The sequence below is a fragment of the Egretta garzetta genome, unplaced genomic scaffold (assembly GCF_000687185.1).
Source record: "Egretta garzetta isolate BGI_Z169 unplaced genomic scaffold, ASM68718v1 scaffold85, whole genome shotgun sequence".
Taxonomy (NCBI): Eukaryota; Metazoa; Chordata; class Aves; order Pelecaniformes; family Ardeidae; genus Egretta; species Egretta garzetta.
Window position 1 is genome coordinate 566,222 of NW_009259718.1, and position 12,831 is coordinate 579,052.

General features: G+C 43.0%; 1 protein-coding gene across 1 annotated transcript in view; it reads left to right on the forward strand.

The window, feature by feature from the left end:
* The first annotated feature begins 909 nt into the window (after positions 1 to 909).
* CHD1L (chromodomain helicase DNA binding protein 1 like) overlaps positions 910 to 12,831 on the forward strand; it is a 24,771-nt gene continuing 12,849 nt past the window's right edge. The window contains exons 1-11 of the mRNA XM_035894528.1: positions 910 to 1,046; positions 1,817 to 1,923; positions 3,063 to 3,177; positions 4,687 to 4,718; positions 6,777 to 6,858; positions 7,576 to 7,738; positions 8,081 to 8,236; positions 9,465 to 9,557; positions 10,040 to 10,136; positions 11,581 to 11,654; positions 12,762 to 12,831. The exon at positions 12,762 to 12,831 is cut by the window's right edge and continues 5 nt beyond it. Coding sequence (XP_035750421.1) covers positions 1,023 to 1,046; positions 1,817 to 1,923; positions 3,063 to 3,177; positions 4,687 to 4,718; positions 6,777 to 6,858; positions 7,576 to 7,738; positions 8,081 to 8,236; positions 9,465 to 9,557; positions 10,040 to 10,136; positions 11,581 to 11,654; positions 12,762 to 12,831 — 1,013 coding nt within the window. The 5' untranslated portion in view covers positions 910 to 1,022. The remainder of the gene's footprint in view (positions 1,047 to 1,816; positions 1,924 to 3,062; positions 3,178 to 4,686; positions 4,719 to 6,776; positions 6,859 to 7,575; positions 7,739 to 8,080; positions 8,237 to 9,464; positions 9,558 to 10,039; positions 10,137 to 11,580; positions 11,655 to 12,761) is intronic.

Genomic DNA, 12,831 nt, shown 5'->3' on the forward strand with positions numbered 1-12,831 from the left:
GGAGAGCGGCATTGCTGCCGCGCTCTCCGCTCCGAGCAAACCTTCCCCGGCTGCTGCAGCCCCGCTCTCCCCGGCTCTGCGGCTCGGTGGGTGGCTAGGCCGGGGGCTTGGCTCCCTGAGCCCCGCTGCCTGAAGGGCCGGCGCTGGAGGGGAGCGCCTGGGCTGGCCGGCCTGCTCCCCCCTTTTCCTCAGCTGCGGGGAGCCCGCAATTCAAGCCCTGTGCTCGTTTGGGTTTCTGTTCCCTGCGGGCTGGTGAGTTACTTCCCGCGTTCAAGCGTGCAGCTTTCCCCAGGGAAGAGAGGGCGGCAATGGCACAACGTTATTAACAATACACGGGCACTTGAGTCCAAGGGAAGGTCTTGGGAACTCCTCCTTGGCTTGTTTCGTGTCTGGTTTTATATGTTGTGCCCTATAATAGGGATTGCAGTGGTGGTAGCAGCTGCAGCCACCTACACTTCAGGTCTGTCCTAGCTTAAGCGTAGGAAAGCTGGAAAACATCTGGTTGAGAAATGGTTATTCTACAATAATAGAGTGTTACAGACATTTTCAGTAGCCTAAAGTGTGACCCTGGATGTAGCACATACTTAAGTTTAAGTAGCTGGAGCTGAAAATCAAGGCATCTTTTAGGAATGCAACGTAGTGGTTTAATTATCAGATTCGAGTCCTTGTTACAGGCCTTTGTAATGACTTGATGCATTTTTTCGTGTACAAGTTCCTGAACATGGTTTAATGTAATGGATTTTCTGTAACACAGCATCTCTGCTCTCCGGCAGGATAAACCAGCTTTGCTGACAACTGTTGTGCTTTTCCTGCAGGGCAGTTGTTTGGGATGGCCTGGTTGTGCAGGACCTGTTCCTGCTGGCTTCAGGGTGTAACTGTGCATAGAGTGTATTGGATGACTGTGTAAATGTAACAGATTGCTTTTATCCCCAGGCATTAAGCTTCGTCCCTATCAAATAGAAGGTGTAAACTGGCTGGTGCAATGCTACGAAGTCCAGCGTGGCTGTATCCTGGGCGATGAGATGGGTCTTGGGAAGACTTGCCAGGTGTGTTGTCATCTTCCTCTTCTGGAAAATGATCTTCGCCTAATTTAGCCCAATGTTCCTGCAGAATGAAAAGAAAATTGCCCTAATGATTGGGCAGTTAAGCAGCCTCATCCTGAAGTCCATAATCAAAAGAGAGCTCATTGTTTCTTGCATACCTTAATTGCTTAAAACCCCTGTTAGCTCCCAAGTGGCACTTCAGAAAGGATTTTATAAAAAGATGAGTGGTCATTTTACACACACATCTGAATGTGTAATTCATAGTGTGCAGAGTTGAAGGGACAATACACAGCCAGTACAGAGAGGATTATGTTTTGAGGCACCTGCAGCAAGATGATTTTGATGTTTGGCAACATACAGTTTAAAATTTACAAGTGTACATTTTTCAGTGCTGCTCTTTTTTTTTTGGTTAGTTTTTAAACAGGTTTCAGTTCTGTTCGAAAATGAATGTTTGTGCTTTGGTTCAGCTGGTGATGTTCAATGGGTCTTAAATAACAAACTGATGGTTTTAGAGAGTGATGAGATCTTCTTTTTTGTGACTGTGGAGAAAAGTCTTTGAAAAGGGGCTCCAGATATCAACGTCACATTTGGGGGTCTAAGCTTTTCTGTCGCTGTTGGTGGATCTCACCTGACGCTCTCTTAGCTCTGCTTTGTGCTAGAGACCCTGTGGGAACCAGCTACAAAGTTCAAGAGGTAGACAGTTTATGTAGGTTCAGGCTATTGGGTTTAACCATTTTCTTATTATAAAAAAAAATATTTTCCTTGCCTTCTAGACTATTTCTCTACTTCTTTATTTGTCAAAAAAATTAACGAACAAAGAGAGGTTTCTGATCCTTTGCCCTCTGTCCGTTCTGAGCAACTGGAAGGAGGAACTGGAGAGGTAAGTTTCAACAGTTGTCCAGCTCATCATATTCTTGTACAGCAAGTTACAAAAATTCTCTTCAAATGGGCTCAGTCCAACGGTTTTCATCCTTTCAAAGGGGAAAAAAGTAAAAAGGGAAGCTACTGAAACTACAAATCAATGCAAACACCCCTTGCAGTTAATGCATAGTCTCTTACAATGCTGTGGTATACATGAATTCATCCAATTTATAGTACTGGCTGACTTTCAGTACAAATGCCCCCCACTAGCTCCTTGCTTTTTATTGTTTTGTGACCCTCCATGCTCAGCCTCTCAGACAAAATTTGATGAAGACAGCCAGGATTCCATATGATGAAAGGTAAGACCCAAGTTGAATAGTATCTTTCTTGGCATGCCCACATATGCATGCAAAATACATTACTTCTGTGCATGCGACCCATCTACACTGGGGTGCAGTGACTGTGCTGATGGCACATTTGCTGTCTCTCAGCATCTGAAGTCATTCAGGTTACATTCTGAAGTGAGCTGGCCTGATTTGGATAGATCTGCAGTTGGAGTAGTTGGGGAAAAGTGCATCCCTTCAGTGAACAGATATCCAGGAGGAACATTAGGCAAATATCAGTGGTGGGATTAAATGAGGAAGAATTTTATGGTCCCAGCTCTTCCTCCATGGAACTGGTTTTATCTGCTTTTTGACTAAGAGGTTAGATTTTTGAGGCCCTGACTTGGACCTGTTTGCTGCAGACATTCTTTGCCTTTATTTTAGCATGATTTAGGCCAATTCTTTTCTCCCAACTGGGCGAACTATTCATTCACCTGCTTCGCATGAGCTTTTTCAGTTCAGAATGGCAGATGGGCCATGAGACTGGTTTTCAATCATCTGCCTTGGATTTTCAGACCTAGGAGAACGCATTTTATTTGGGACTTGTCTGAACGAGAACCGGCAGCCGAGGTGCCAAGCTGAGGCACAAATTAATTAGGAAGGGGTTAGATTCAGAAGCTGAGATCCAGCCGCAAGTCACAGGAGGGTAGGGTGTTTGGATAAGAGGTTCTCACGATCTGTGCAGTAGCTATGTCTGATAATGGGATCCAGGGTCATAAACTCATGAAAGACTCTGCTTGGCTCACTGCTTTTTCTCTTTCTCTTGACACAACAGGTTTGCTCCAGGTTTTTCCTTCATGACATACATAGGAAGCAAGGAGGAACGACCCAAACTGCAGCAGAATCTGAAAGAGCAATCTCACTTCCACGCGCTCTTGACAACATATGAGGTACGTGATGTCTTTGTCACTTGAAAGGAGGGATCAAGTTTTTCCTCACCTTTTCCATTCCTCTGTACCACCCAGCTCATGCCTTGTCCTCTGTTCTCATCTCTGATCTTCCTCGGTGATTTTCTACTCTGTAACCCATTTCACCAGCTGTTCTAAGTTGCTGCAGTTTTTGTGTCCCTCAGATAATCTACTTTAACCCCAACTTTACCGCACAGCTGAATCACACCTTGAGTAAAGAAAACAGACACCTGTCCATCCTTGACTAATGCTAAATGGTACTGCATTGTCTTTGTGTGGTGCCTTACAGACCTTTAACATTTAATAGAAGCGTACACATGTGTGATGTTTATTAAGATTCTACTAATCAGGCAATGCAAGAACACTTAGAAAGCGTTTGCCTTTTTTGTGTCCTCTGCAGCATGCCCTCCTCAGGTAGAACTCTCATTCCTGGGCTGCAAAATGGTGAGGTTCCCGTTACAATTGATAGGACTTTGGGCTGAATCTGATCAGAGCTCTGCTGGGAAGATCCTGCCCTGCTGTAAATGGGACCAACCAGAACAGGGTTGCTTCCTTGGTCACTGCTTTGGAGTTGGCATGATCTGGTGCTTAGTTATCTGGAGTGGGAAAAAGCCCTTATTTTTCTCTTATCACTCAGGTGTTAGTTCATATCAGCACTTTGATTTTACTTTAACAATCTCTTAACAAACACATCAACTTGAAATTTAGATGAAAAGCACCTCTTACAGCTCTTCCCCCCCACACCTTCTGATCTCCCTTTCCTGTTGCTCTTTTGCTTTCCCTCTCTTCAAGTATTTTACTGTCTCTGCTGGGAGCTGTGTGACCTGTGCTGACCACTCTGAACCTGAATCTTTTTCCACATTTCACAAGCTGGAGTGGGTAGCAGTGATAACCGTTGTCCTGAATGTGATAAACAGAGGTGAATGGATACTGAAGCAAGTCCAAGAAAGTGATCAACTGTATCGAGATACTCACTTAGCTAGGATTTTTCTTGCCTCTGTTGCTTTTGATGATAAAATTCTGTGCTTTTTAAGGATTTCTCTTGTGTGGCCTGATTTTTCTTCCTCTGAATTTGAAGTTGGGCAAGAAATGTCTACACTTTAGGATACTATCAGGTCATTGCAGTAGCTTAGATTAATCCACTGAAGCATATATTTGGTTGGAGTGAAAAGGATTGTGATGCTGAAGGTGTATGGTGTTGAGTGAGAAAGATATAAAAAACCTTACAGAGGTGAAGAGATTTATGGTGTGTGTAAATTCCCATTAATTCTCTGAGGTTCTGCTGGTGTTTTGCCAGAGAAGAGTTAAAATGTGGGATCATAACAGCTTGTGGTTACAGTAGCTGTCACATTACTTTCCTCAGGTAGTAAGTGGCTTCATTCCACTCTCCTCTATTCCACCATAGTTTGCAAGTAGACAAAAAGATTTTCTGTTTCTAAACTGGTGTATTAACTTAAGTCACAAATCACGGTTCATTTCTTTTCATTGCAGATTTGCCTGAAAGATGCAGCATTTCTAAAATTGTGAGTCTGGTTTTAGTTTTTTTTAAATTTAATTCTGCATGGCTGTCAGCAATTTCTTAAGTGTATGTTTGTATGTATGTGAGATCCCATGTTTGTTTCACAAAAGCCAAGGATGTTCTTGGCCTGTGATTAAAGCTTTGTCTTTGTCAACTTTCAGTGAAAAATCTTTAATGTCAGCTAAGATGTACATGAACTTCCCCCAAGGACAGTTTTCAAGCCAGTTAAAATAATATGATACATAGCGGCTTATAGCAACCCACTAAATATCAGTCCACAAGATTGATATTTAGAACAGGAAGATCTTCTAAAGCTTTAGATTATAAAGGTGTTAGATGCAAAATTTGCTGAAATTGACCTGCATTATACTGCGGTGATCATGTCCTAGTACCATATCCTGAAGTTTATTGCCTCCTGCCACAAGTCAGAACTGTGGAGGGTTTATGGAGCATTATGCTTTCTGGCAAGACTGATTATACAGCTGAAATTCAGCCTGTAGGAAGTATTGTCATGGCCATACAGGATCTTACAGAAGCCTACACTTGAAATGGGAAGGAATTTTCATATTTTTTAGTAATAGCACCAATGCCTTGCAGTAGTGGTAAGTGCTGTGACAAATGGTGGGGGCAGCCAGATATCATGAATGGCTCAGGATCTTTGTACAATCAGAAACCCAGTGGCCCACACTGACACAATTTAGGATCTCCCAGGACTAGTCAGGCCCACTATGGGCACCCCGTTGTCTTTCTGCAAAGCATCGGCCCTTGGCCATTGGTGGAAACAGCAGGTTGTGCTGGATGAATGCACTGTGGTAGAAGCGAGGCCTTATAAAAGGTAGTCATGGCCATACCATCCTTACAGTTTCATATAATGTCCTGCACTACTCCGTATGATTCTCCTTATTTTGCCACTTAGCCCTGGGATGTAGTACCCAGGGAGAACAATTAGCTATCACAGAAATGTCAGCTCCAGTGCAATTTCCTTTTTCTAAGGCTAGCACATAAGCTCAAAACCATGTCACTGAAGGATTTTTTTGCCCTCTAGTGTTCCTTCTGAAAAACGTGGCTGCTAATCATTTGTAGGAGCACTTGGAGCACTTTGTAAAGGTGGGTAAGAGTTACCAGGTGTCTTCCATCACCACTCTTTACAAGCAGTGAAACAACACAGATGAATTCATCAGGAGCCCTGTTCTAATGTAATATGGAGACATTCAGTTGCTGAGCCTGTAAAATAATAATAATGACATTTCACTGTCCTGGCAATGGAGAACCTCTCTTAAATAGCAAAGAGGGGAGTTGAGGGACACAGAAGAGCTGTGGGGAGAATGTAGGTCTTGTGATTCCAGCCCTTGTATTCCACTGGGAAGAGAAGCATGTGGGTAAGAAAAGCTGGAGGGTCATGCTTTCCCTCCCCTGCCTACCCATCGGCCAGGCTTGACTGTGTGGAAATCACTTTGTGATGTGGGAGTTGAAACCCTATTGACAAGCAGGTACAGCTGAGGGTTGAAAAGATCTGGAGTTTGTGTTAAGCCTGCTGGATCTCCTAGGTCACCAGTGATTCTGCAGCCTACTTGATGAGACACTGCATATAGCCATATCAAGCCCAGAACAAGCTGAAGCTGCTGTCCTGGGTGATTTGCAAAAGGCTTGTAGTCACTCTGCCATCACTACCTGATCATAGCTGTTGGGTTTTTGCACAGGTGCAAGGGCCTAGTTTCATGTCTCTCTTGTTCCAAATTGTAGACTTCGTTGAATGTTTGACTAACTTGTGCTTTTGTCATCTTACCCATAGAAATGGGGGTGGAGAGAGAAGCAACAAATTCAAGTGAATTTGCTTAGTTTTGATTTCATAAAAACTCATTCAGGCTATAGTTAAGAAGCGGCGTTGGCTCTTGAAAACGAGTACTTGTGAATTCCTCCTGCCCTACTTGTGATATTTGCTTATGGTTCATGGGGTAGGACCATCTCAAATTCAGACAAGCAGAGCCACCACTTATTTGAGTCTTTTTGAACTGAGAAGAATGAATTGTCTGCCCCTAACTGAAGATGCTGGTTTTTTCAGCTTTAACTGGGCTGCCTTGGTTGTAGATGAAGCTCACAGACTGAAAAATCAAGGTTCTCTGCTTTACAAGACGCTTTCTGAGGTAAAATAACTCGCCCATCTTTAGCTTCTAAAGCCTTTTTTCTCTTCAGTATAGCATACAGATTCTCTGTTCCTCTGAGTATTTATTAAGCTCCGGGCAACAACCAGTTTCCATCAGAGCTGGTGAATGTATTCCCGTATTTAGTGGCAGACAGATAAAGGTCTGTCTTGTTGGCTTTGCATGGAGGTGGGCAGTATTTGGAGCTTATCTTTCGTTCTGACTCATGTTTGGGCTTGACACGTTGCAGCAATCTGAGAGACCGAAAAATGTAAAGCAGCCAGACATACTGCTGAACTACAGCTGTGCTGCTGAAGTGATAGTCTGGCTGACCTAAGACAATATAAAGTTTCATTTCACTGTCCTATTCCAACAGCAGTTTTCAGTCATCTATCAGTACCTAACACTGAGTATGCAGTATTGGACAGTACAGTACACAGATATGAGAATTTTAATGGTGTCAGTTTTGCACTTTGTTCTTATTTTGCTTACCCTGTCTTCCTTGCATTGGTGCCATCCTAGTTGGTTTGGTGGAGTTGGTTGACTGTCAGACCACATCTTATGTTGGATGATTTTGACAGATACTTGCAGCATTCTGTGGACAGTTCTATGACATCTTTAACTTAAACTTAAGAGTGGCATAGGTGAGTTGTATATTAAGGCACTTTTCATTCCAGATATTTTCTCCTAATAATTTTGGTTTGTTGCTGCTTCTTTCAGTTCTCAGTAGGCTTCAGCCTGCTACTCACAGGCACTCCAATCCAGAACAGCCTCCAGGAACTGTACTCCTTACTCAGCCTTATTGAGCCTGACATTTTTCCTAGGGAACAAGTGAAAGAGTTTGTTGAGTATTACCAAGCAATTGAAAAGGAGAGCGAGCCAGGTCAGTAATAAACAATGTTGTACTTGAATCAGAACCAGCTGTTATCTTGACTAGAAAGCAAACATGTTGTGTCCCCTTTATTTGCCTTTTTTTTAATGCTGACTAGCTTTAAAACAAAACCACTGAAAGCAATGATTACTTATCGTAACATAGCTCTTATGTATTTAAGGTATGCAGCTATGTTTTTGTTTCTTTTCTTGTAAAATTGGGCTTGAATCTTTTCACTTACAGATGTAAAGTTCCTTATACATTTATTTTGAAAGTATAGTTGTGAAGGTACTGTATAAATCCCTTACATTTAATGCAGTAATCTTTTTTTTTTTTTCCCCTGCCTCTGCATAGCCAAAGAATTGCACAGTCTTCTGCAGCCGTTTTTGCTTCGAAGAGTCAAGTCTGAGGTGGCTGCAGAGCTGCCAAAGAAGGTGGAAGTGGTTCTGTACCATGGAATGTCAGCTCTGCAAAGGAAGTACTACAAGGCCATTTTGACAAAAGATCTGGGTAACTGAGGGGTTTGATCCCCTATCAGCTAAGTTTAAAACCAAAATGAATTCCTTTGGTAAATCCATGCTCTGTTGTAGCGAAGGAGAAGATACTTTGGCCTGCAGAATATGCATAGAATGAACATGCCAAATTCAGTGCTTTGGGATGCTTGATTTGTGGTTTTAGCTTGTGATAAAAGAGGAGACATATGAATCTAGAGCTGAGCTTTTGCAGAGTGGGGGAGGATCAGCTTCAGGATTCTGCTTTGGGCCATCCTGTAACTAAAACCAGTTACCACCTGGTAAGCCTGCTCCTGTCCCATGTTTTTGAGTTCAGACAAAAGGGTGGTACAGGAAATTTTGGATCTGTGGATCTCTACAAATTTTCCAATAGTAGTAAAGGTGCCATACAGCAAATTTAAATCTGCCGGATGTAGATATGAGTTTCTTAGGAAACCACAGGGCCATATAGACAGTGCAGCCACAGACTCTTACCATAATAGCTCACTCCTTGTAACTTCATTTATGGACTAACTGTAACAAAGCATCCTGAGGTAAGAGAGAAGAAAGTATTTGCTTCTCTCTGAATTCCTCCTCTTCCATCTATGCATACCATATCATAGGGCTTGCTAGTGCTTACGTGTTGTAGGGAGAGTAAAACTGGGGTGATGGAGATGCTTTGTTCTTCTAGGGCTAACGCCTGGTGCATCAAGGAGCCAATGGCACTTCGCATGCACGTCACCAGGCAGGCTGAACCTTCTTCTGAATTCAGCATATGTGCACGTCTTCTTTTTCTCCTCACAAAAACACAACCCTTCTTAACTTCCTGGTTGCCCAGTAGATCTTGACTCTGCTGTAATACTTCTTCTCGTGGAAAATTCAAATGAACTGCACCAAATTTCTTTCACTATTTTTGATGATTTCTAGATCTATGATTCACTCTTAGAAAAATGACAGTGACCCTTTCCAGGGCGTCCAGAAAGTTCCAGGGAGTTTGACAAGGCAGAGTACTTTTCATCAGAGTCTTTTTCTAAAGGCTTGTCCAAAAAATATGAGGGCAATTTTGTTTGGTCCATGAAAACAGATGTACTAGTCTTGAGATGGAAATTCAAACACAGATGTGATAGGCAAAGAGAAATACTCCAGTGCCGAAGCACTGCAGAGCAGTGCCCAGACATTCCCAGTCACACCCATTGCTGGAGCATGGGCTTTCCTGCTCAATTCCTTTTCTGTGCTTTTTGTTCCAGATGCATTTGAAAGTGAAACAGGAAGGAAGGTCACACTTCAGAATGTCTTAATTCAGCTTCGGAAGTGTGTTGCCCACCCCTACCTTTTCAATGGTAAGAAAGCACTCTATGATCACATAAGATTCTATGATTCACTCCTCCCTCTTGAAATAGGAGGAAATAAGTTTCTTGGTTTACACAATGGTTTTCTGTTATTGCTTGGCAATGTGATGCTTAGAAGAAGCAAGTAATAAACTTGAATCAGAACCAGCTGTGAACTTGTGACTAGTTCCAACATATGACAGTTCATCGATAATGAGGGATAAAGTAGGGGACTGTGTGAAGTCTGAGTTTCTTACTGCAGCTCTCCGCTTGTTTTCTCATCAATGCATCTACTCTCACCTCAACAATGAAATTGCAGTGCCTTGTAAACTGCTGAGGGTGTTCTTTAGAGACAGAGAAGGACCATCACTTTTCCAACAAGCATCATGGGAGTCTGCTTGGTTATAGTTTGCAGTGCAGATACCCTGAGGCTGACCACTGAGTTGTTATTTGCATAGTGTTAGGTCTGCTTCTGAAACTCCTTTCTGTTCCAGGTGTTGAGCCAGAACCCTTTGAGATTGGAGACCATATTGTTGAAGCCAGTGGCAAGCTGTGTTTGTTGGATAAACTCCTTTCATTCTTATATGCTGGGTATGTCATATTGGGGTGAGGAAGATAAGGTGGGGTTGACATAGGGAGAAGAGGTAAACTGGGAAGGCAGACTACATTATTAGCCATAGATTGAGCAGATATTCATCACAACACAAGCACCGCCCTCTTTATTGCATGTTACCTACTACCTGAAAGAAGTAATTTCAGTACTAGGAGCTGCATTAGAGGTGGTAGAGGAACCTCAAAGATTTTTATAGCTTCCCTTTAAACATTTCTCAAAACTTTTCACTAACTCTCTCACATGTTTGCATATTTTCCATATTTGGGAACCTCAGAGAATAACCACCTGACATGGTGTTCAGCATATCTGGTTTGATTGTGGCTTTCCTGAGAGTGCATCAGTTGAGTTCCTTTGTGTTACCATGCCTGTGTTAGGCCAAGAGGCAGAATGCATAGCAAATGTGAAAAAGAAATTTTTCTGGACCAAAAACCAAGAGTAAGCTGAAACTTCAGCTTTGGGAATGGCATTTGGAACTCCTGGTGCTGGGCTCTGGTGATTTCAGAACCTGGAACCCAAGGACCTTAGATATTTACCTCCAGCTCTCAGATGGGAGGCAAATCAAACTGCAGTTTGCATTCTTGTGCAGCCTGTGAAGCAGTGCCTCCTGTATGACATAAATTCTACCTTCTTTCTTAATGGGGCTGTGATTTCCCTTTGACTACTTCCAAAGGACAGAGCTTCAACAGACCTTGGGAAGTTCTGATGTGCTTGTGGAGGTCTTTGTCCTTCTGCTGTATAGCACCTTGTGAGTGGGTGCCTCTCCATTGAATGTCTTTGCCACAGGACCCGCCCTGTGCAAATTCTGGACTTGAAAACGCTTGTGTTCTGCTCTACAGTGAAGTCTGATTTAAAAAGAGCACTGAGGCCTAGAGCTGGGAGGAGGGAGAGTTGATTTCTCATTGTGTATAAAAGATTGTAAGCAGAGTTTGATCTTTGAGGGTCATTTGCTGGAGCAGGAAATGCTTTACTGTCACAGAGGTGCTGATAGTACATTTTCCCAGCATTTAAGATGCTTTGTAATGTGTGAATTGAGAGCAGTCTGGTGTGGCAGGTCATGTGGTGAGGAAGACCTCATGATGCTAGATTGAAGCTGAGGATCCTTTTAGACAGGCTTTTTTGGATCCTCACCAGGCTGCATCCAGCCAGCAGCAGAGCTGTGCCACAGCCTTGTTACCTCTCTGTGACTCCACACTCTAGACGTGGCAATTGATGATGGCAGATGAGGCTGACTGGTTGCATCTGGATTGTGGGGCTGAAAATGTGGTGAGGGAATGAGCCATGACTCTGTGAAGCTTAGTGTACAGAGGTGATGAGGTCTTGCTATGTAACAGTGACTGATTAAGCTATTGTGATCCCTCTACCACTCTGGGAAATGCTGTCACAGTATGTTGAGGCTCATGGTGTCTCACATTCTTTTTCCAGTGGCCACCGTGTCTTGCTCTTTTCTCAGATGACCCAACTGCTTGATATCCTGCAAGACTACATGGACTATAGAGGTATGTTCTGCATACTTTGGCAGCTGAGGGCTTATCCTAATGATTTCTGCCATTGTTTCTCTGATTTTGGTTGATCTGCCTGGGATGGAGAAGGGACTGCGATAGGTATTTATCGCTGCTTAGTAGGTACAAACTATATTGTTGCAGTGGTGCTGGCAATATGAGTTGGAGGGTCTTGAGTTCAGCTCTTTGCTGTGCTACCACGTGGCTGAAATCAGCTGGCACTTAAATAGTGTTCTTAAAAGTAGTTTCAGCTTTGGTTCCGCAATAAAATGGAGCTAACAGATGGCAGGGTAACAATGTTTCATTATATACCTGTGTTCAATTATGTACCTGAGTCCTGAAGTAACTGCACTGAAAGCAACAGGCTTGCTCTAGATTCAGTTTGTCCAGCACAAAACACAAATTGGGCCACATTCACACCAGGAAATTAATTTTTGATAAAAATGATTGTTGGCAGCGGGGCCCCAACATGTCTGCGAGGGCAGGTTGGATCAGACCATTTTTGGCAAGGTTACCGAGATGTTCTTGGGACATTTTCTTTTGTTTCAATCCACATGGCTCCATGCCTACTTGGGGTTTCCCATGAAAGAGGCTTTTGTTTGGTGTTTATGGTTTTGGACAACCAATAACGCAGGAAAAGCCAAATGTAGGGACATATCCCATACTGCTTGCTCACAGGAAAGCACACACTGAAGGCCGTGGGAGTTTGCGTAAGGAGGATCCAATGGTTGTTGGCCTATTTTATGGGGCCAACAGCCAGCACAGCATAGTCTGAAATGAGACTGTGTGCTAATGTTCTTTTACTTTGGCTCTGAATTTTCCTATTCTGTTTCCAAACAGTAAATTAAATGCTAAGAGTCTCAGCTTCAAACTTAGCTAAATTACCTTTTGCTGACAGTCAGTCTGGAAGTCAGGGTCACTACTTCAGTTTATACAAGGGTTAACTGGGAAAGAATGAAGGAGTTGAGGGCAATAAAATGAGAATCAAGGCAGGAGCATTTGGCGTAAAAAGATTCAGGACAGCAGTGAGACAATAGAGAATGAGGTAAGAGGGTAAGAGCATAGGTAGAATTTCAGAAACATGCACGTTGCTTGTTTGAAAAGGCTACAGCTATGAGCGGCTGGACGGTTCTGTTCGGGGTGAAGAGAGACACCTTGCCATTAAGAACTTTGG